Raw genomic sequence first — 24,783 nt, forward strand, 5'->3', positions numbered from 1 at the left:
CAATTGTCTTATACCAGTGGTTTTCAACCGGGGTGCCGCAACAACATTCCAGGGGTGCCACGTAATTTGGGTTTAAGTTACTTAAACTTATTATTATTTTTTAATTTATATGTTTATTTCATTATAAAAAGGTGTACAGTATCTTTTTAATTTTGTGGTGATCTGTAATTGATGTTTACTTAGTACTTCTGTTTAAAAATTAAATATTATATACTGTATATATATAATTTGTATTACGAAATTTAATTTTTATAATTATATTATTGGAATAAATATCATATAACATATATATTTTTTAATATATATATATATATATATATATATATATGTATATATATACATACACATACAGGGAGAGAGAATTGGATCTAACGGGCAGAAAATTGAGTAGGGGTGCCGCAAAATAAATTAAATTACTTAGGAGTGCCGTTATTAAAAAAAGGTTGAAAACCACTGTCTTATACAATGGGATGATCACTACCTTGTCCCTACTGGCAACATTCCTGTATATAATTTATGGAAGCTCATGAGCTGTCTTTGCAGTCTTTCTGCACTGTTCAGGAAAACTTAGTCAGACTAGAGTTACTACTACATATTTTTACTTGTCTACCATCTTCAGTGTGGTGACAACTAACTGGTATGTTATTCTAAGATTACTACTGCCTATATGCAGTACATCACATTTGTCAATATTAAACCTCAGCCCATCTATCTAATTTTTCTAGGTATCATTGCAGTAGTATACCTTGATTCTTGTCATTAACCACCCTGCCAACCTTTGTCATCTGAAAACTTAGACAATAAGCTTGATATACCTTTATTAATATCATTTATAAATACTGAAAACAGTAAGGTACCAACCATTGTATCTTGAGGGATTCCACTAATAACATTAATCCAAGAGGAGTTGTGCTTGTTAATCATAATGGGTTGTCTTCTGCTACTAAACAAGCCCTTTTACCATAGCAGCAACTTGTCCATAATGCCACAGTGCCCAATTTGTACAGCACTCCTTCATGTGGGTTAGCGTGAAGATCGTTACTGAAATCTATATGATGTCAGAATTATTTTGGAACAGTGTCAAAAACTTTACTGAAATCTATATGATGACAAAATTTATTTTTTATATCTATTTACCTTGTTACTGTGTCATAGTAGCTAATTAGATTGGTTGGACAAGATCTCCTCATAAAAAACATGCAGCAATCGTCACAATTGTATTCTTGCTAAGATGATCCATTGTTACTTTAACCGCTGACCCCATTATTTTCCCTGTAACAGAAATCAAGCTGACAAGTCTGTAATTACTCACTTCACCCTTTAATTCCCCATTGTGAATAGGAGAACATTTACACATATCCAATCTGTAAGAACCTCCCTTGAATTTAAGGAATCTGTCATAATTATGGCTAAACGTTTGCTTTTTTTCTTTTTTTTTAATATAATTGGATAAGTCCTGTTAATCCCCACGTGCCTTATATACATTTAGCTTCAGCAATTTCTCTTTCACTTCCTTCTCAGTTATCTCAAAATCATTTAGCTCCCAGTTATAACATGTTATACTTCTCGAATCTCCATTCCTTAAAAATTTGCCTTACATGATAGCAGATGCAAAATATTTATTCAGTTTGTCAACCACCTGAACAGAAGCATCAGTAGTTATGCCATTCATGTCTAGTGGACAAATGTAGTTGATCCCTTTCTTTATAGTGTTAACATAAGCAAAGAATTATTTTCTTTGCTTATGTTAATTCTTTTCTACTTTTCTTTCTATTCTTAGTATCTTTTATACTTATCATAGGTGTGTCTCTTGATAATTTATAATCATCCCGTGTATTTTTCTTCTCTGTTGCTAGTTTCATCAGTTTATCTGACATGTTACAGTTCATTTTGTGAGGTGTATATCACAGAAATAACTTTGTGATGGTAAACTACCTTTATTCTCTCACTGTCTTCTTAAATTTTATTACAAAATATAATAGGATCACAATTTCTGAGTTGTCTCTTAACCAAGCCAGCCAAAACAGTAGTACAATACAAACTGTTACAATAATTTTTTGGATTTATTGGATGACTGTTTTCTACAGCAGCATGTTCGAGAGGCAACCAGAGGGAGTAATACTCTTGATCTGATTATTCATGCATTAAGAATTTGCAGATAAATGAACCACTGGGTGACAATGATCACAATGTAATGATACGGGAATTACTTAAAGATGTAACTACCATCAAGGCTAAAGGGAAGGGCTATTGCTTTCATAAAGGTGACTACAGGAGTCTCTGACAGTTTTTAGATCCTTTACAGTGGGATCAACTGACTATGTTACCAACATTGAATTCTAAATGCGAAGCCTTCAGGGACTTAATCTTGGAGGCTACTAGACTTTTCATTCTAACAAAGAAATACTGTTCAAGGTTCAGGCCTAAATGGATGTCAGATTAATTAATGAGCCTTGTGGAAGAGAAGAAAAATGTATGGGATGCATATAAATTATCAGGTGACACAGAAGTGTACGGCAGATATAAGCTTGTCTGTAATCAAGTCACAAAGGTGGTTAGGCAGGCGAAGGCAGATTACGAGAAATCTTTGGCAAAGGATGCAAAGAAAAACAGCAAAGAGTTCTTTACTTATGTAAACTATAAAAGGAAAGGGATGAATCAATTGGACCACTTAACATAGATGGTTTGACTATTGATGATCGTGCTCAGGTAGCCAATAAAGTGAATCTATCAGATCACCAGCTCTATCAGATCACCAGCGAGGTGATCTGATAGAGGTGTATAAAGCCTTGAATGGTTTAAGCATGCTCAATGCTGATGGGATTCTTCCTCTAGCTCAGAAAAATCACCTGAGAGGGCATAAATTCAAATTGAGGAAAGACAGATGTAGGATAGACGTGCGGAAATTTGCCTTTAGCCAGCGGGTGGTTGGTTGGTGGAACAGACTGCCATCCCTTGTGGTGGAGGTTGATAGCCTAAATAAGTTTAAGGCTCAGCTGGACAGGTATTTTGAATGAACAGAGGGGTGAAGTGGAAGTGGGTTTTTTTTTTTTTTTTGGCTGATGCTGCATAAGCTTGCTTTCTTGCATCAAATGCCTCTACTAATGCTAATGCTAATGCTAATGAATGAGTATTTTGCATCTATATTCACACATGAGGAGTTATTCAATGAGAGGAATGCCAGAAGTTTATCAAACTCTAACGGGGAGCTAAGTGATTTTGTAATAATGGAGAGCAAAGTGGAGGAGAAATTGTTGATGTTAAACATAAGGAAGACACCAGGGGTGAATGGGATCTATCCAGTTATATTAAAGGAGGCAGCAAAGGAAGTAAGCAAACACCTAGCCATAATTATGAGAGCTTTCTTGGACTCAGGGGAGGTACCCACAGACTGGAGATGTGCAAATGTGACCCCAATTCACAAAGGAGGATCAAAGGCTGACACAAGTAAATATAGACCTGTGAGTTTAACTTCTGTTCCAGGAAAATTAATGGAGGCACTGGTTAAAGAAGCACTGCAGGATCATCTAGACAAGACTTCAGTTATAGCTGGGACACAGCATGGGTTTCTTAAAGTGAAGTCTTGTCTGACCAATTTGATTGGATACTATGATATGGTTACAAAGGAACTAAATATCAAAAATAATTTTCATATGATATACTTGGATTTCAGGAAAGCTTTTGATACTGTTGCACATGGGAGACTGGGTGCCTCTATAGCCAGGTGGGCAGGAGCAGCAGTGTGTAGCACATGCTTCTTGATTAGACCGGGGTTCGAGTCCGTGACCACCAAATATGGAGGATGCAGAAAGGTCAGGGAATGACCACTGCATATCCCCGGAGCAATATGGCCTTAGTTGCTAATGCTCCTAAAAACCAAATAACAACATGGAAGACTGCTGTACAAATTGGAGAGGTATGGCATTAAGGGGAAGTTGCTACATTGGATAAAGGGATGGTTGAGTGGGAGACTACAGAGAGTGGTAATCAATGGACACTGCTCTTCATGGATAAATTTTATTAGGGGTGTTCCCCAGGGTTCGGTGCTGCACCCATTTTTGCTTTGTGTATTCATCAGTGATATTGATGAAGGTATATCAGGATTAGTGTCCAAGTTTGCGGATGATACAAAGGTTGGCAGGGTTGTTAATGACAGTAAAGACAGTATGCTACTCCAACTGGATCTAGACAAGTTGGGCAAATGGGCTGTGAAGTGGCAACTGAAGTTTAACATTGACAAATGCAAAGTACTGCGTATGGGTAGCAATAACCGAAGAGAAACCTACCAACTGTGTTGTACTACACTCAGGGAAGTGGAACGTGAAAAAGACCTGGGGTAATTGTGCAGCCAAATATGAAGTTTGCTGAGTAGTGCAGATGTGCTGCCAGGGCACTTCATGGAACCCTGTCAATGATATATAGGAATTTTGCTAGCAGGGACACAGAGGTGATTATCCCATTATACAAGGCAATGGTCAGGCCACACCTAGAGTACTGTGTAAGGTCTGATGGCCTCATTTTAGGAAGGATGTAGAGTTGCTAGAATAAGTACAAAGAAGAGGAACAAAGGGGTGCTCTTACCAAGATAGGCTTAAGTTCTACAAATTGCAGCGCCAGGAAAGTAGGTGCCTGATAGGTGTATAAGGCCTTGAATGGGTTGAACAAGCTGAATGCTGATAGGATTCTTCCTCTTGCTCAGATTAAGAACCTGAGGGGGCATAGATTCAAATTGAGGGAAGACAGTTGTAGGATTGATGTGTGGAAGTTTGCCTTTAACCAGCGGGGGGTTGATTGCTGGAAAAGACTTCCATCTTTTGAAATCCATCTTTAGGAAGTTGATAGCCTAAATAAATTTTAAGGCTGAGCTGGCCTGGCATTTGGAATGAATGGTGGAGTGAAGTGGGAGGTTTTTTTTTTTTTTTTTGGCTGATGCTGCATAAGCTTGCTTTTTTTCTAATGCCTCTGCTAATGCATGATTAATCCAGAAGAAAATATTTCGTGCCAGTTGAAGTACTGCTGTCAGAGTCATTTTGGGAAGAGTGTGTGGTTGATGAGTTTTTATTCCCACCTAATGATCAAATTGGAAAATACCACAAGGTCTTGATAACTTAAAGCAGCAGTGGTGAACTTTTCCATGTAGCTAGTATATTTTTATAAAAAAAATACTAGTGATATAAATACAGAATATAAAATAACTAATATATTTTATTTAAGCTATGAAAATTGAAGCTTTATATAGTTAGTACTTTTTATTAAAAAATACTTTTTTACAGCTAAGATTTACTGCTAAAAGACCTTTAGTTAAACTTTATCGGTGCCTGTGTACCAGTCAATTTTCTTGTGCATGCCATTTGTTCACCATCTCCAATCTAAGGCATACAGGACTAGATACAACTCATGTAATATGAAATGATAAAATAAAAAGTGCATTTTGTAATTTTACATTTTAATATTACTGAAAAAAAAACCTTTATCAAAAGAAAAAGATAATAAAATAATAATATGTAACTGTTTAAAAAATTATCCTCAAACACAAATATGCATACTTTATACTTTATTAAGATTTTTCATATTTCAAACAGTCTTTATTTGAATGAAACTTAATTTATATACTTTTTATATTCATGCCTATGCAAATCCAGGAAGTTCATAGGTATAACTTCAAAATTATGAAAAGTAGGAGGATTTCCTTTTTGAACACACGTGTGTTCATGATGGTAAGTGTTCTGTTATGGCCAACTTTGTGGGGTGAATATTTTTATTCAAGTTTTAAAAAATTGAAAGTATGATAACCTTATACCTAGATGCTTTTTAAATATTAATTTATTCTTATTTTGATCTGATTGCCCAAGATTAGCGAAATTTGAAAAATATTTTAAGATTGTAAAAAATCATTAAAAATTTGTAAAAAAATCCCCTATTTATTATTATTTTTTAATGTAGTGATCTCTGTATTTATTTATCATTTAATTCAATCAGTTTCTAGATCTGGATTATAGAGAATTTTGGTGTTTTTAACCCATCGGACACAAAAAGTGGTGATCTCCTTTGACTTTCAAAGCTATTTTTCTGCTACCATCTGTTAAGACTATCTGTTATAGTTGGAAACACAAATAAGAGATGGTAGCATGTACTGAAGATATAAAAACTATTTGTACACTTATGGATGCTTTATTTGAATTGTACACTCATGAGACAAAACATTATGACAGTCTTACCTAATAGCATATTGGGCTGCCTTTCAGAGTGATAACCACTTGTACCTTCCGAAGTATCTCACATCACCTGTGAGAGACTGCAGAAGGTGTCTTCAGATATCTTGGACAGAAGCACATACCAGAGTTTGGCAATGGAGCAAGGCACTAGCATGGAGTGCCTTGCTCCATTGCCATCAAATTCCCCTGATATCAATGAGATTGATATCAGGGGAATTTGATGGCCAGAGGAGTACACAAAATGCTTGGACATGATCCTTGGACCATTTCTGCACAATGTGGACCTTATGACATGGGCGTTGTCTTGTTGAAAGAGTCTAGTGCTGTCTGGGCACATGGTTACTACATAGAGCAAAACTTGGTCTCAGACAATGTCAACGTAGGATCTGGAAATTATGATGTGTTCAGTGGGGATGAGGAAACCCAGTGACGTCCATGAAAATATTCCCCAACCTGCTTGCCATGCATATGCACCCGTCCATTGGCATAATAGAGCTGTAACCTTGATTCTTCAGACCAGGAGACTTTTCCAGTTGTCCAGTGTTCAGGAATGGTGCTCCCATATCCACTACAGGCAGAGGTGTCAGTGATGATTAGTCATAATGGCCACTTGAACAGATTGCCTACTCCATAAGCCTATCTCTGCAAGAGCATTGACTGGATGGAATGCTCAAACATTTCTCTGGTGCCCTGGTTGTAGTCTGCCATTAATTTAGGGAACATGAGCCATCTGTTGTCCCAGATGGCACATGCCAACTACTATTGGCATGTGTCGTCTGTTGTCCGTCTTGGACAACAGATCAACCAATCAACTGTCAATCAGTGCTGGTCTCCCTTTTCTGGCACATTGGGTGGTTGAGCATTCCTCTTCAGACTCTTCCTGCCACATCTTCACTACAGCTGTCCTCAAATAGCTGATAATGACTGCAGTTGCTGAGATGTTGGTCTTGCCATCTTAGTGCTGCAAATCATTCCACATTCAAACTGTCAGGTTCTTCCCTTTTCCTATTGCTTGGGCTTTGTACTGACAAACTGACAGGCAGTGCCTGTGCCATCACTATATATGCTGTACTAGTCAGTGATGTCACTCCTAGGTGCTGTGCAATATTTTCACTCATGGAGACAGAGATGGTCATAATGTTTTGGCTCATTAGCATATATGAAATGACTTTTGAAAATGTATATGTGTATTTATATTTTCCTCAGAACCCACATAAGAAAGGATTACTATTCACAGCAGAATGAACTTTGCCTTTACTACAAGTTGCTTCGCTTTTAATTAAGTGAAGGATTAAATTTTAATCCTTCACTTAATTAAAAGACATGATACTGCTGTTACAGCCCTTTTTTTTTTTGGAACTTGCTGGTACCCTCATTAGATGTATTTAATGCTACCTGATGGCAGGCAGGCAAGTCCAAAACCAGGCTGTTATATCAGTGTCTCTTCTTCTGAAGAAGAAATGACAGATTACCTTTTTGCTGATTCATTTATTTAACAGTAGTACAATACCAAGACAGTACAGCAGACTCTCAATTAATCGGGACACTTCAAGACTCCAAATAAAAAAATCAACCAGAAATCAAAAAATTCAAGTAATAACTAGAATAGGTATAAACATGTTTTGCAAGTCGTAAATAAGCAACAAGCGGCATTATAAGTTGTCATTGGGAGATTAGTGTACCTATTTTCTTGCAATCCCTGCTGTCTTCACACTCGCCGCTCAAAAAAAAGAAAAAAAAAAAGAGACAAAATGTTTAGTTTGTTTTAGTGCGTCACATCGATTGTTTGTGTTCCGTTGCAGCGCAAAAGGACAAATTTTGTTTTGTTATTTATGTCAGGGATGTCAGAGTTTTTTTTTTATAGTAAATTTTTTTTTTGTTCAGAAATCGCAAAAATCGCAAACGCAAAAGAGTTGCGTTTTCACTAAAACTTGAAATTATTCAAAAGTTTGAAAACGGTGCATCTGTTAAATCTCTAAGGAACCATTATAATGTTGGTGACCAAACCATACGCAACATCGTAAAAAATATAGGAAAGCTATTAGACTTAAAATCGACATCGCAAAAAATAAAGGGAAGCATCATATTGGACACGCGAGTAGTGTGTTGTAAGTTTTTTCATTTTATATCTATCGCCATATTTTTCACGTAGGTTGCTGAACATTTTTCGATACAGTAAGTCCCCGACTTACGCAACTACGGTTTTACATAATTTTTTTTTCACTCAAATTTTTTTTTTTATTTTAGGATTGTAAAATTTAAAACTAACAAAAATAATATATAAACAAAATAAGCAATCAATAATGACGACCACGGCACGCACAAATTGCACAAGTGAGATTTGGAGTAACAAGCAAAAAAAAAATAGGAAAGAAGAGAAGATTCTTACATTTTATTTATGGTTTTTTTGTTTTATATGACTGAAGATTTCAGTGAAGGGGACACATTTCACCATAATAACATAAAAACCCACACAATTCCAGTTATCGGTATTATTGCAAATGCAATAAGATCGAGTTTACTACCCATTTATAATTAGATGCACGAACAGAAAAGCCCTGTAACCCGGAAGGTGCAAATTGTTTAATGGCAGTGACCTCCAGAAATGTGCTTTAGTAAAATGTGAGTTCGCGTGAGGTGATAATAGTGTGTTTCCCCTTAACCCTGTGAAGTTATTTTCAGAAAATTTCATTTTGACCATTATCATGGTGCCGACTAAGAGAATAAGTGACAGCGTTACTAGTAAATCTATCAACAAAAGGAAAGCGATCGATTTGGATCAGAAAATTAAACTAATAAGGATGTATGAAAATGGCCAAACATTAACAAGTATCATGCGGAATTCAGATTTGTCAATAATAATACAGTAGCAATATGTTATTAGTCATTCCTGAGTTACGTAAAACTCGACGAAGTAGGAAGTCCTGGAATGTATCTCTTACGTATGTCGGGGACTTTTGTATTATTTTTAGATTAACCGGGAAAGCGATTACTGGGATTTGTGTTTTACCATCTATCCCGGAAAATCGAAAGTCTGCTGTATTTGGTATAAGAATTGCAGGGAATAATTCAGTTAAGTTGGATATGCGTTAGTGCATTGGTCTATGATAATGGGGCACGTCAAGTTTATTTTGCTGTGAGCAATTTTAAAACTGTTGTGTTTACTAGTTTAAACCATTCTGGCCACAAAAATATGAGGGAATAAGAAGGCCCACTTACTTTTCATAAATTTGAAAATGCCAAAATAGTATAGTTATTTTATAATTTCACTATAAAATATTGGTGTAAATACACCATAATGAACTCGTAATGAAAAACTACTTAAGTAATGTAAAGGCATCGATTTGATTGTATCTCATATTGTGACTACCTTCACAACGAGTTACCATGTATTGCACTACTTCGAATACATAACACTTCACTAATAGAGAAGACTATTGTTACTTATTCTCAGTGGGCACCACCACCCAGAGGCACTGTTTCAAGGCTTGTTGGCCTATCGTTGGTGAGTGGGCAGGTATCCTGGTGTTGCGGTCATACCAACCCAGTTGTGAAGTTATTTCCACAATATGAGAGATGCCAAAAGGTGCAACACCAGGGTATCTGTCCACCCACCAACAATAGGCCAACAAGCCTTGAAACAGTGCTGTCTGGATTGTGGTGCCCACTGAAAATAAGTAACAATAGTCTTCTCTATTAGTGGTGTTACTTATTCGAAGTAGTGCAATACACGGTAACTCGTGAAGGTAGTCACAATATGAGATACAATCAAATTGATGCCTTTACACTACTTATGTAGTTTTTCATTATGAGTTCACTTATAATTAAAAACTACATAAGTAGTGTAAATTGGTATATTTACACTGATATTTTATACTGTATTTTAAACTCATAATATATTATGCCTTGAGCATTTACATTTTATTTATAATTTCAATATGGATGTATTGTGTTGGAATTTTTTTTTTTTTTTTTTGCTGAGGGAAGGTCCTGTATTTAATAGAACTCAGATCATTGAGAATCTACTATGATAACAATCAAAAACATATCTGCCAACTTTTGTAATTTAGTTTGAAGTTTTCTGATAATCAGATATCTTCCAGTTTTCTAATAAGTTTGGTTTTCTTCTGATTTTTTGTCAAATTTGTGTCATTTTTTGAATACAGGCAGCCCCCATATAACATGGTACTTATACAACACGGTTTCGCTCTAACACGATTGATAAATTGCAGCAATTCTCACACAGTGTGGTACTTATATAACATGGTTTTGCTCTAACATGGTTAGAGAACTGTGGCAAACCTCAATAACATGGTATTTTTGAGCTTTTGTGCAGGGGAAACCTTGCTATTATGTTGGTTATAATTTTTCAACATTTCCATTCTTTTTTGTGAAAATTATTGTGAAATGTCCGTATTTTATTTTGTTGGAAAATCCCGGTGTTAAGTTCTGTGCTATTGAACTTGTGCTTTTTTTGAGACCATAAAAATTGACTTCAAAGCATGCAATTCGTGACTTTTAAGGTTAAGGTGATTTTGGTTTTTATTTGATCGTTTATATATTTTTCCATTATGTATTACTAAACTTTGCTCTTAAAAACCGTATTGGAATAATTTCTCTGTTGTGAATTAAATTCCAGCCATAAATTATGCCTAAGGAAAGTAAAAAAGCACCATTCAAAAGAAACTTTATTTCTCTAGAATCAAAGATACAAATTTTGGATCTTCTTGAAAAAGGAGAAAAGGTATCATACTTTGCAAAAAGTTTAAATTTAAATGAAGCAATCAATTCAGAGGATGATAGTGCAGATGAAAATTTTGAAGTTCCAAATTTTACACTAAAAAGCATGTGGTAAGGCATAAACTTAGCCGAGCAATTAGAATTTTATTTTTTGTATGCAGATCCTTCGACTGAAAGGAGCACAAAGTTCAAAATGGAGCTTCAAAAATGCTTAGCTCCATACCATGAAAAATACAAAGATCCATCATGCAAAAGCAAACAAACCCAAATTACTTATTTTTTAAAGAGCCGAAGATACATGAAATCTAGATGCTGCAGAAGAAAGTTCAGAAAGTGATGATATTCTGAAACAGAGAAAACGTTCACGTATGATTGCTTAGCAGCAATGAAGAGGAAAAAAATTAAATGAACACACATTATCTGACATATATGTAAGACATTTGTTCATTTATTACTATTTTTTAATAAAAATTAAGTTTCTGATAGTTATTAAAAAAAGGTGTATTTTTGTTTGGTTTTGGCATGTAATCCCCTTTTTGTACTAGTTCTTAGTCCCGTATAACATAGCTTCACACCATGCGAGATTTTATAGGAACCTAACTACCATGTTATATGAAGGTTACCTCTATGCAAATCTGCTATATATTTTTTTTTTATTTCCAATTATGGTTGTACCAAATTTAATGAGGTGGCTCTGCATGTTCACTTTTGTTTCAAAATATTCTTTGCAGTGCAGTGCCTTGCCATTGATACTTTCATTTTCTGTAGTGTTCGTTATTTTTAATTTTCATAGTCATGAAAAAAAGTATAAGTATAGTTTATAACAGTGAGGTTATTTAATGTGAAAAGGTTATGGTTACTTCAAATACAAACAGTAATGTCAAGTGATAAAGTAAGTATTATTTTCAATAATTTAGGGACATATATACATGTATGTTCCCCTGTATTTTGATTTCAGAAAAAGGAATTAGGTTTGTATTTGAAGTTTGTCAATACGACATTAATACATCATATGGTGGGCAAAATGATGTTAGTTACCACGTTAAGTGTGTAAAGCACATTCATAACATCGTATCAAGCAGAAAACAAAAAATTTCAAAGTTTGTCTGGACATCATATATCATAAGTTATGACAGGTATGTTTATATATTTGATCGTTTAATAAAGATTTACCTTTTAACATCTTAATCTCAATGCTTGTTTTTGTAACTATCACTAACAATTCAGTTGGAGTTTAGTGCACCATTTGGCACTGGTTATTGCTTTGTTTGTATTATGGTTGTTGTTAAAGGAAACTTAGGCTTTTTTAAATATGTTGGCATTTCAATTCTCTCTTTGACCAGACCTTGACATCCCAGTGTTTGTTCCTTCCCTGACTGCCCTGCTCACACAAAAAGCAAGGCATTTTTGTGTAACCAGATTACTGTTCAAGTAACATGCCTATCACTTTAAAGTCAGCACTTTAAAGTCAGCACTAAAAAAGTAAAGGCTTTTTTAAATATGTTGGCATTTCATTTCTCTCTTTGACCAGACCTTGACATCCCAGTGTTTGTTCCTTCCCTGACTGCCCTGCTCACACAAAAAGCAAGGCATTTTTGTGTAACCAGATTACTGTTCAAGTAACATGCCTATCACTTTAAAGTCAGCACAGATCAATCAACCATGTTCCTCATACTTAATATTTGTCAACAACTTCAAGTTCTCGTATGTTTCTTTCAAATGAACAGAGTGAGTTGGAATTGGCCTATGTTTATTTCCATTATGGAGCAATACGCCTTTGAGATGCCTCTTTGATGAGTCAATAAAAAGTCTCCACTGTGTAGGATTGTAAATAATTCCTAAATAGTTTATTAAGTCATTTATATTACTGCAAAAAAACCAAAGAATTTTACTCAGAAAAGTAGGAGACTAGCCCCCATTCTCTGTGTCTGTACCATGAGAAAAACTTCCCATGTGCTAGAAGATTTTTTGACTTAAGTCCAAGAAATTTGACCAAGAAATTTTGCAGATTCCTTAGGTAAATATAAATCTCTTTGGTAAATATAAATCCTCAATGCTGTGAAAACAGCTGAGGGCTGGATTCAATGTCTCCAGGTGTGTAGATTTCAGTGTCATCTTTTTGAATGGCTTGACACTTGAATGTGAAACTTCACTTTCAGCACTCTCTACTGCTGCATTCTCCAATGTAAGTGGAGCGCATGGAATTGGCAGGCTATCTCCAGGTGGGAATGATCTAATGACAAATGGAATATTAAGATATACAATGCCCTTCTTACTCTTTGCATTATATCCCTCTACATTAACTAAGCAAAAGTAACAGTCATCACAGTGGTTTGTAGGCTCCCACCAAAATCATGGGAACTGCAAATGGCATACCTTCTTTTTACCATTTTTCCACAATCTCAATTCTTCAACACAGGTTTGGCAAACTTTATGTGGAGCCCATATTTTAGTCACCAAGTGTTTCACTCCAAAATAAGTACAATACACATATTTTTTTTTTTTTTTTTTTTTTACAAATTCTGTAATATCTTGTCTTTGCTTCAGAACTATATAATTTTTCAGAAAATATAATAAAATAAGTTCAGATTGTTCAAACACTTGTGCGAAGACATTTTACTCACCTTTTAGCACAAGTTTTACACAATAACCTCAAAAATAAACTGAGCTCACACTGATAACCACTTCTGCACGGAGCTCTCAAGGTCAAGAAACAAATGCTGAAGGCAGTGTTGCCAACGTGAAGATCTAGTTTAAAAATTCCCAGCATTTACTCCTAACTTAATATATTTAATAATACAACTTGTGACATAAACTTAAGTGATTTGTGAAAAATGGTATGTGGTAGAAAAAAACAAATAACATTTCTGAAATAAGTGTAAAAAAACTTTGTTAAAAACAGCTATTAGTTTACAACCATCAAAAACCATGAGAGTGGTGCTATTAGAATGGATAGACAGATGATGCAGGAAGTGTTTTTATTTTTTGGCTAGTGCTGCATAAGCATGCTTCCTTACATCATTTTCTACTATTAATTTTAAATACTACTCTTTTTTTGTATTATGTACTGTATTATTATCTACAGTTATATATAAAAATTTGGTGCTTGATTTTTTTTAAGGAATGCATCCATCATGGAAAATCACCATTCACTTATTAAAATTCACCATAAAATTTTCTCTTATTGACTGTTCTCAAACAGCGTAACCCCACTGTTAAATGAGAGTTTAACAATAGGGTTATAAGAGGTATACCTGTATTAACATAAAAGTAATGCTATTCTTAATGAATGTTATAGATGCTATCTGTAAAATGCACACACACACGCACTATGTACACTGTTACCGTATACACAAAGATGGTGATTGTATCTGCATGGAAAGTGGATGAACAAAGTTGAATATAAAAAAACAAGGGAGAAGAGCATGCAAATGCTACAATAAATTTCTGGAACAAACTTCCATCTGTTGTTGTGGAAGTTGATAGCTTAAATTAATTCAAGGAAGTGGACAAACTTTTGGAGTGAATGGATGGGACGTTTTTTTGTTTTTTTTTGGCTAATGGTGTATAAGCTTGCTTTCTTACATCATATGCCTCTGCTAATGCTAAATGACTGAGTGTGGACATTGTTTCTGTTTCTACCTTCAGTGCTTTAAGTTAAATGTAAAGTAAGCAAAATTCAGCCACATTAGAAACAGTTTCTGTGAAATAAGAAACTTACACCATAAATGAGTTCTAGAATTTAGTTAATGTCATCCATTTTCCAGAGCTATAAAATAAGAGAGAATAGTATATCTGGGTTTGTTCCTTTGTGTGGCCTAAAGAAAGTGCTATCAGTGGAAAAAAAATTTAATGGGAGCACTGTGCATATTAAAATAGTATATAGTGCTTCAGATAATTAACTAATGGAACTAGATACAAAGAACATTAAAAATGCTCTTTACTTCTAGCTCCATTAAAACTCCTGCTTAAGAATCCTAAGTAGGAAAGTTATACTTGTTATACTAAGCAGGAAAGTTATATTAGTTGACCATATATATATTCACAGATTTGTGCACTAATTTTCTCCTTCGTTTTTTGGTGAATTTATACACTAATCTTGTTTAATTTCATTAATTTTTAAATGTGGTAAAGGATGCAGTCTTTATTTAATAATATACAAAATCATTTTTGTTTATTTTCAGGGGCTGTTTTGCTATTAGCAGTATCAAGTTCTGTTACTCTTGCAGTACCATTTTGTATAGGGAAAATTATTGACATTATTTTTTCTTCACCTGATGATCAAATGAAACAAACTTTGATGAAAATATGTCAGATTCTTGTTGTTTTTTTTATTATTGGAGGAGTTGCCAACTTTGGTCGTGTTTATTTAATGAATATGTCAGGTACAGTTAAACAATTCTAACACAACTTTGATATATATTGGATTTGAATGATATATTGCTTTTACTGCATTTGTTCTTGATTCTTATTATGTGCACTCCACATTATCACCTAAGTAATATACTTCAGATTAATATATATGTAAAATCTTGCTATTGTATAATTATACTTCTTAATTATGTTTCTAGTTGCTCACTATGTATTGATAGAGAAAACAAGTTAGTTAATGTATGCAGTGTGTTGCATTTCAGGGATGTTAGCAAATAGTAACAATTCATGTTTTATAACAAAAAAAGAGCAAAAAAGCAATGACTTTTATGCATTGTGAATGGAGTAAATTTCATTTCTGTGCATCTGCCACGTTGCCCATTCATTCCTGTAACTAGCACATCGTAACAAATATAATAATCAGTGCTTCAGCTACAATATATGGATGGCCTATGTTGATATCTATGAAAAAAATTAAAAAATAATTGCTGGACTTTGTTGGTCCAATTTTATGAAATTTAGGAAACCTCGACCAGAAAATATAATAAAATATATTATATTTTCAGACTGAAATATAAAATTTCATGAAAATCCATTCACAGTGAATTGAGTTATGTGTGGACAGACATGGAGAAGACAATAGGTGTATTATGCATATATGCTAATATGCCTAAAAAAGCACTTATGATGAAATAAATATGGTTTTATATGAAGAAAATAACAAAGATATATATTATCTTTGCTATCCTGTATCATTATGTACGACAGCTGTTCCGAAAATACACGGACTGAGATCATCACTCCTGAGTTTGAGTCACTTGGGAGGTTGGTATGGGTCTCCTTTTTGAAATAGCATCCTTCACATTCTATACACCTTTTACAGCGGTTCACTAGCTTCTGAAACATGTGCTGCAGTCCATTTTCTGAAAGACATTGCAGGATAGCGGATGTGGCAGATTTAACTTCTTCATTTGTGTTAAATTTTTTTCTTCTGAACTCTTTTTTTGAGGCTCGGGGAAAGCCCAGAAATTGCATGGTACAAGGTCTGGACTGTATGGAGGGGGGTCTAGTGGTTGACCACCAATTTTTGCTAAAGCTTGCATTGCTGGTTGTGCGACATGAGGCCTAGTGTTATCTTGAAGAAGAAACCATTCTTGATTAAGCAGTTCCAGTCTTATTTTGCGAATTGCTCTTTTGAGGTGAACTTGCAACATGTTAGCATAATATTCTCCATTTACAGCTTGTTTCTCAGGAACCCAGTGTTGCAGTATTATTCCATGGGCATTAAAAAACAAAATCAACATAAATTTTTCATATGCTTGACTGCTGTTTGGACTTGGGATAAAAATATTTAATCCAGGACTCGTCACGTGATTATTTTATTCAAAAAGTCTGGCTCTTCCACCTCGTCAATAAAGGCTTGACAAAGTTCAACGTGGCATTATTTTTGTTCTGCGGTAAGATTGCACGGTACCCATCTTGCGGAAACACGTGACGTGTTAAGGTGTGTCTTTACAATTTCATGACATCTTGCTACACCAACATTCAACTGAACTGCCATATCACGAATCGATAAACGTCTATTTTTTTTCAATAACATTTTGGCTTCTTCAATGTTTTCATCGTTTCCTGAGGTTCACGGACGCCTGCTTCTTTGTTCATCTTGTATGCTTTTTTTTCCGTGCTTAAAAGCTTCCACCATTTAAATACAGCCGTTTTGCCCAACGCTTCTTCACCGTATGCTTCTTGAATCATCTCAAATGTATTCTGACCACTTTTGCTTAACTTTATACAAAATTCAATTGCGATTCTTTGTCTAATAATTAACCAAATATCTTTCTCATCCCCCATCATTAGCATTAGCATTAGCATTGGCATATGATGCAAGAAAGCAAGCTTATTCAGCATCAGCCAAAAAAAAAAAAAAACCCACTCCCATTTCACCCCTCCGTTCGTTCGAAATACCTGTCCAGTTGAGCTTTAAATTTGTTTAGGCTATCAACTTCAACAACAAGTGATGGAAGTCGGTTCCACCAACCAACCACCCGCTGGCCAAAGGCAAATTTCCGCACATCTATTCGACATCCGTCCTTCCTCAATTTGAATTTATGCCCTCTGAGGTGATTATTCTGAGAAAGATGAAGAATCCCATTGGCATTGAGCATGCTCAAACCATTCAAAGCCTTATACACCTCTATCAGATCACCTCGCCGGTGCCTAGTCTCCAAACTCTGTAATTTGCAAAACTTAAGCCTTTCTTCGTAAGAGCAACCCTTTGTTCCATTTACTAATCTTGTTGCCCTTCTCTGTACCCGTTCCAGCAGCTCTACATCCTTCTTGAAATGAGGCCTCCAGACCTGTATACAGTACTCAAGATGTGGCCTTACCATTGCCTTATACAAGGGAATAATCACCTCCTTATCCCTGCTAGAAAAATTCCTGTATATCATTGACAAGACACCATGAGCTACTCTTGCAGCTCGTCTGCACTGCTCAGAGAACTTCATATCTGCCTGCACAATTACCCCCAGGTCCTTTTCATTCTCCACCACTGTCAGTGTAGTACCGCAGAGTTGATACGTTGCTCTGGGGTTACTGTTTCCCATATGCAGCACTTTACATTTGTCGATGTTAAACCTCATTTGCCACCTCTCAGCCCATCTGTTCAACCTTTCCAGATCCTGTTGCAGCAGCATAGCGTCAGTATTGTCCTTAACGACCCTGCCAACCTTTGTATCATCTGCAAACTTGGACATTAAACTTGATATCCCATCATCAATATCATTCATAAACACCGAAAACAACAACGGACCCAACACTGAACCTTGAGGAACTCCACTAATAACATTAGTCCACGTTGAGCAGTGTCCATTGATTACCACTCTCTGTCTTCTGCCACTCAACCATCCCCTTATCCATAGCAGCAATTTGCCTCCAATGCCACACTGCTCCAATTTGTGCAGCAGTCTTCCATGTGCAACAGTATCAAAAGCCTTTCTAAGATCCAAATATATAATATCAAAGTTATTCCCTGCATCCAGTTCTTTTGTGACTACATCATAGTATCCAATCAAATTGGTCAGACAAGACCTGCCCTTAACAAAACCATGCTGCGTCTGAGCTATAACTGAATTCTTGTCTAGATGATCCTGCAGTGCTTCTTTAACCAGTGCCTCCATTAATTTACCTGGAACAGAAGTTAAACTAACAGGTCTATAATTACTTGTGTCAGCCTTTGATCCTCCTTTGTGAATTGGGGTTACATTTGCACATCTCCAGTCTATGGGTACCTCCCCTGAGTCCAAAGAAGCTCTCATAATTATGGCTAGGGGTTTGCATACTTCCTTTGCTGCCTCCTTTAATATAACTGGATAGATCCCATCCACCCCAGGTGCCTTTTTTATGTTTATCCTCAACAATCTCTCCTCCACTTTCCTCTCAGTTATTACAAAATCATCCAGCTCACTGCCAATGTTTACTTTACCTACATCATTCTCCTTCCTGAATAACTCCTCATGCGTGAATGTAGATGCAAAATACTCGTTTAGATTGTTTGCCACCTGAGCAGGATCCTCAACTGTTGAACCATCAATATCCAGTGGACCAATCTGATTCATCCCTTTCCTTTTCGAGTTCAAGTATGTAAAGAACTCTTTTCTGTTTTTCTTTGCATCCTTTGCCAAGGATTTTTCATAGTCTGCCTTTGCCAGCCTAATCTCCTTTGTGACTTGGTTACAGACCAACTTATATCTATCATAGGCTTCCATGTCACCCATTAATTTGTATGTATCCCATGCATTTTTCTTCTCTGCCACATGTCTCATTAGTTCATCTGACAACCATTTAGGCCTAAACCTTGAACAATATTTCTTAGTTGGTATGTAAAGCCTGGTAGCCTCCAAGATTAGTTCCTTGAATGCTTCCCATTTTGAGTTTGCTGTTGGTAACATCATCAGTTGGTCCCACTGTATAGAATTTAAATACTGTCTCAGACCATCATAGTCGCCTTTACGAAAACAAAAACCCTTCCCTTTACCTCTGATGGTAGTTACCTCCTTGAGTAAATCCCACTTCAACACACTGTGATCACTGCCACTTAGTGGTTCATTTATCTGCAGGTTCTTAATGCATGAAGAATCACTACTGATAATCAGATCAAGAGTATTGCTCCCTCTTGTTGCCTCACGAACATGCTGATGTAGAAAACAATCATCCAATAAATCCACAAAAGCCTTGCTAGTGTGCGAGTGACCAACCCACAAATTCCAGTCAATATCTGGGAAATTAAAGTCCCCCATTATAAGACTCTCTGATTTACTGGCCCACTCTATTTCCCTGTACAATATCTTATTATACTCATCAGAGTCATTAGGCCTATAGCACACTCCTACTCTCAATTTTGATTTCCCTATGCTTATGTCACACCAAACTGACTCGACACTGCCCTGTCCATCGATGTCGACTGGCTTCACTTCCTTGGACTTTATGTGTTCCTTAATTAATAGCATAACCCCTCCTCCCCTCCTGTCCTGTCTATCCTTTCTATACACATTGTATTCCCCAAATTCCAGTTCCGCATTACTTATATCTGTGTGACACCACGTCTCTGATATCCCAACAATATCTGCCTTTGATGTTTTGAGCAATACCTCAAATTCATCAAATTTATTTACCAAACTCCTAGCATTGGTGTACACGCAGGTATACATGCACCTGTTTCTATTCTTAGCTACCCTAACACAACCCATGTGTTTACTTGTACCGCAATGACTACCAGCAGTCTCTGAAATATCCTGCATCTTGTTTTTCAGACTTCTGCTCATTTCAATAGAAGCAGTGCAAGAATCACTTCCACCTCTGCCACTGGCTACTGTTAATCTATTAGTCCTTGTATCCCCCCCAACTAGCAGTTTTCCGACCCACCTAACACTGCCTCGACAGCATCAGCAAAAATTCTTGCACCCTTTCTATTTAAGTGTATCCCATTCCTGTAGAAGCAATCTCTCCTGTTAACAAGTACAGTCCAGGCTGAAAAAAATTCTACCCCTTGAGCCTTGCACAATCCCTCCAGGGCCGAATTGATCGACAAGGCTCTCATCATATACTCCCTCCTATCGTGTCTGGGCAGAATTGCAGACACTTTCAAGTTCAACCCTAATTCACGGCTTTTTTTCAACAGTGACCTGTACTTGCTAAGTAATTCCGCCGGTCATAAAACACACTTCACATAAACTGTTATAATGAACACAAAAATGAATACTACATGATATGCTTGCACAAACTAATTAAGAAAAGGTGTGGGAACATTCCTAAACTGCAAACTCTTCACTCGTTTCCATAGCAACGAAGAAGTGTGGCCCCCAGTCCACGTATTTCAGAACTGTGTGTGTGTGTGGGTGGGGTGGGTGGGTGTGGGTTTGAGGGGTGTAAAATCATACAGGTAGCTTATGAACAGAGAGATTTTCAGAAAGTGTATATGCAATGCATTTCAGTTTCATTTTTTTTCAAATTTCATTTTTAAATGAATAATTTGAACAAAAATATGTAACACAGGTATATATTTTGAACTTTGTTTACAAAAAATAAACAATTCTCTGCAAATTCCATCCACTTGAGGAAAAGGTTTTGCATTGAAATACTGATTCCTTCTGAAAAACAAAACCAGAAGAGCTGTTTATTTAGAAGCATTGAATTCTTCGGTAAAATATTTTAACCTTTTCGATTGGTGAAACACTCCTAAGTAAAAACAAGTACCCATCCTTCTCTTTAGGCAATGTTTTAGAAGAAACAGTAAATTTACAACAGATGGAAAGGTAATGTTTTGTCATGTTGATTCAGAAGAAGTGAACTGTGTTAATAACTTCCATTTGAATGAATGCATGGCACTGATGCTCATAAGCAAGAAGAATAAACGTTAAATATTTAAGTCTTTGACTCAGATTAAGCTTGTTACTTCTGAATCTGTTTTCTGCAGATCTGTATAAAGTTCTACTTTATAGCAATGTACCAGAGGAAAAACTGTCTATCAAAGTGATTTGTCAGATAGTAAGAAAGCCCATTAGAAAACCAGGCAATTCCTAACAAATCCACCCTTGCAAAAATTGTGAATTATGCAAGTGTTGCTTGTAACATAGTAATAAAATTTTTTGGTAAAACAAAGCTGACAATTTTGTATGTCTAGCATTAGGAATAAAGTACCAGTGCATTTAGCAGGTTTGTAGAATATGGTCATGGGAAAGTTGTGTGCTGAAGATCTAAGTAAGCCTTAACTTTCTGGCAGAATAGTGAACTTTTATGGTCTAAGTCTGGCTCTTAAACTTTAATGGCCTAAAGGTAGAAATGATGAAGACTAATGCTGAAAAATGTTTCAACATACTTTACTTAAGGAAAAATCATGTTTAACTTACCTTTGACAAGATAATTCATAGGCAGATGTAGGAAATAATTTTGACATTGCTTATTTGGATTTTAGTAATGCATTTTACTTAATCCCATATGGGAAGTTATTGTATAAGCTGGAACATGGTATCGTGGATATGATTCTTATATAGTTTGCAAGCTGTTAGCAGGAGGCTTGTGATTAGTGGTTACTCTTCAAATTGGTCAAATGTTAGAAGTGAGGCTTCCAAGGATTGGTCCTTTGATTATAGTTTCTGATCTCCTTAAATAACATTCAAGGGAAAAAGGGCTTGATGTCAAAATTCACAGTTTATATATGATTTGTAGGATTTATGGGGAATAGCAACTCCAACATAATGCACACACCAACACTAGAAAGGGTTGAAATAAAATCAGTGGAGGAAGAAAGGGATTTGCAGTTATGATATAGGCAGACATGAAGTTCTCTGTGCAGTGTAGACAGATGGTAAGGAGTGTCCTGTCAATGATTTTTAAAACATTTACTTCTAGAGATGAGGGGATCGTAATCCTACTGTATAAGATAATTGTAAGGCCTCAGTTGGAGTACTGTATCCTAAGTGTGAAGATTGCATCTGAAATAAAAGACGTTGAGCTTCTTGAAAGAATCCAAAGACTTGTAATCTGCCTGGTGAATTCTGCAGAACAGCACCTATATGACAAAAAACCGAATATATTGGGTACTAAGCTTGGTAACTAGGCATATAAATCTTCCAATATTCTTGTGTCACTCTAAAAGTTGGCTTCTCATTGGCTGGCCAGGGAGTGTAGTATATTTGAAAGCAGAACTTGCAAATAACTAAACTAAAAGTAGTCATGTAAAATTGAAAAATAATAGAATTTAATAGTAAGAAGGGATGCAGAATGTACACAATGTTCAGGCTAAAGTTTAAGTCATAAGAACAAAGTTTTAACAACTTAATATTTTAAGTTTATATTTATTATTTTCACTGGAAGGAAGTTAGAATTAAAAATTGTACTATTGATCACCAAATTCAACTCATGGCCAGTATTAAGGTATACCTGAACCGAATAGTGAGGTTCAGGTATACCTTAATACTGGCCCAGGTGCCAAAGTGATTTGATTTGCAGTTGGTTTTTCTTACAAAGTGATATTGGGCGGTATTCAGTCACTAGTAAGTTATTCTGTTTTTTCCCTGCCGATCAACCACTTTGAAGAGCTCTACCTTCAAGTGGTCTGGGCTGAACAGCTGGGGGAAACCCCAGCTGGCAGAGTGAGCTAGATTTGGCATTTTATTCAAAATTTCGTGATTGTTTTTTGGAATTTTGTTTGTTGCTTCTTTATTCTTGATAGAGCTTCCTACTCATTCAACTAACAATTAACTTATTAATTTGATTGACTGTTTTGTGTTAGAACTGGCTGTGTGATTGACCATGGCTTCTAAAAGACTTAATCATCCTCATTTCCAGACGGGAGACTCTTAGGAGGAGGAAGAAGAATTTGTTCCTGTTCCCACTCCACAACAAAGATCACCGGTGGTTGTGTTGGAAGAATTGGTTGTGCAACAGGAACAGTATGGTACTGAACCTAATGCAGAGGACCAGAAGAAAAAGAAGGGCAGAGTAAGGCCTAAACCATCAACTAGAGTGGTGAAGAAGACGCCTGAAGAAGAATCTGTTCATCTGAAGAGACAAATTCGGAGTAGAGCTACTGAAGTGAGGACTGTTACAGAACAAGTTCCAGAGGAACAAGTTTTGTTAGATGTGCCCTCTTCAGATCATGAAGAGATCCCTCCCCTGAGTGGACTTGAGGAACTTTGCGAGATTAAACATAGCTTGAGGACCCTGCTCAGGATGCAGGGACTGACAGGAGTAGTCATGGGAGAAATTGTCTTCCTGGGAATGCTTGGAAGGAGCCCTCCAAGATAAGATATTAGAGGTAGCAGTGCTGAACGCAAGGCTAGAGGCTAAAACTGTAGTTGATCGACCTGTAGTGAAGACATACTCTGAGGCTGCGAGTGCAGTAGTGGAGTCTAAAGCAAGAACCAAAACTGTGATCATAAAGGCTGTTGCACAAGAGCTCAAGATGAGTGAGGACGTTAAGTCTGAACTTATGAGAACTGTGAGACACGTGTTGAAGGATACGAAAGTTGTGAGTGTCAGACCAATACGGGATCAGCGTGTTGCTTTGGAAGCAGCGACTGAAAGTGATTTAAATAAAATCGTTAAATGTGCCCAATTTAATGAATTGGGACTGGAGGTTGAAAAGACTGAAGTCAAAGCCGAAGTTGGTGGTCTTTGATCTCGAAAGAGAAGTAGACCACGAACATTTTATTAACGAATCTCAGTGATACTGGGATTACGGAAGAACGTTTTCGTAAAGACATGATTATGTTAACAAGAAACAAAGCCAGAGGTATACCTGTCTACAATTTTATAATACAGTACTCTGGGGAGATAAGGAAAATTCTTGTCTCCAGAACCAGAGTGTATGTTGATTGGAGTTCCTACAGGGTGAGGGATCTCACCGCTCCGACGCAGTGTTATAACTGTATGGACAGTGTTATAACTGCCTTTGGACATGTTGCAAAATACTGCAGGAGTGACTCATTCTGTGGTCACTGCTCAAAGCTAGATCATTCATACAGGAACTGTGTGAGTCATAATGATGCTCCCAAATGTGTCAACTGCTGGAGGAGAAAGCTGGCCTCTGACCATTCAGCTACTGACAAGACGTGCCCTGAATTTGCTTGGGTGCAAGACATAGTCAGAAGAAGAACAGATTATGGTGACTAAGATCAAGATCCCATAATTTGATGGTCAGTGAGCTTGGGGGACCTGGCAGTTGGCACTGCAGGATGAAGGTTTCCTTCCTGCATATGGTTGAGCTAATGTAATAAGTTATTACTGAGGTGGATGTAGTGATCGCAGGGTGGTTGCCTGCAGTGTTACAAAATCTAATTAGCTAGAAAGGCTTAGATTGCAGACTGGGTGAGGTTTCTCTCCCTCTGGTAATTCCAACACTGAGTGTGTGGTCATAGCCAAAACCTGCCTGTGACAGGCAGCTATTTAATAATAG

The 24,783-nt window shown here is 36.3% G+C and overlaps 1 protein-coding gene across 3 annotated transcripts in view; it reads left to right on the forward strand.

Annotated features, from left to right (window-relative positions):
- The window catches only part of LOC150081894 (ATP-binding cassette sub-family B member 10, mitochondrial), a 204,284-nt gene that overhangs the window by 37,823 nt on the left and 141,678 nt on the right, over window positions 1–24,783 (forward strand). For 2 of the 3 annotated variants that reach the window (XM_090379799.1, XM_090379798.1), the window contains exon 3: window positions 15,140–15,340. In XM_090379799.1, the coding sequence (XP_090235925.1) occupies window positions 15,140–15,340 (201 nt within the window). Of the gene's footprint in view, window positions 1–5,642; window positions 5,718–15,139; window positions 15,341–24,783 lie in introns of all 3 variants that reach the window. The other variant, XM_090379800.1, reaches the window with a different exon arrangement.

The sequence above is a fragment of the Mastigoproctus giganteus genome, chromosome 8, assembly GCF_048544385.1.
Source record: "Mastigoproctus giganteus isolate SK-2022 chromosome 8, ASM4854438v1, whole genome shotgun sequence".
In the NCBI taxonomy this organism is placed as follows: Eukaryota; Metazoa; Arthropoda; class Arachnida; order Uropygi; family Thelyphonidae; genus Mastigoproctus; species Mastigoproctus giganteus.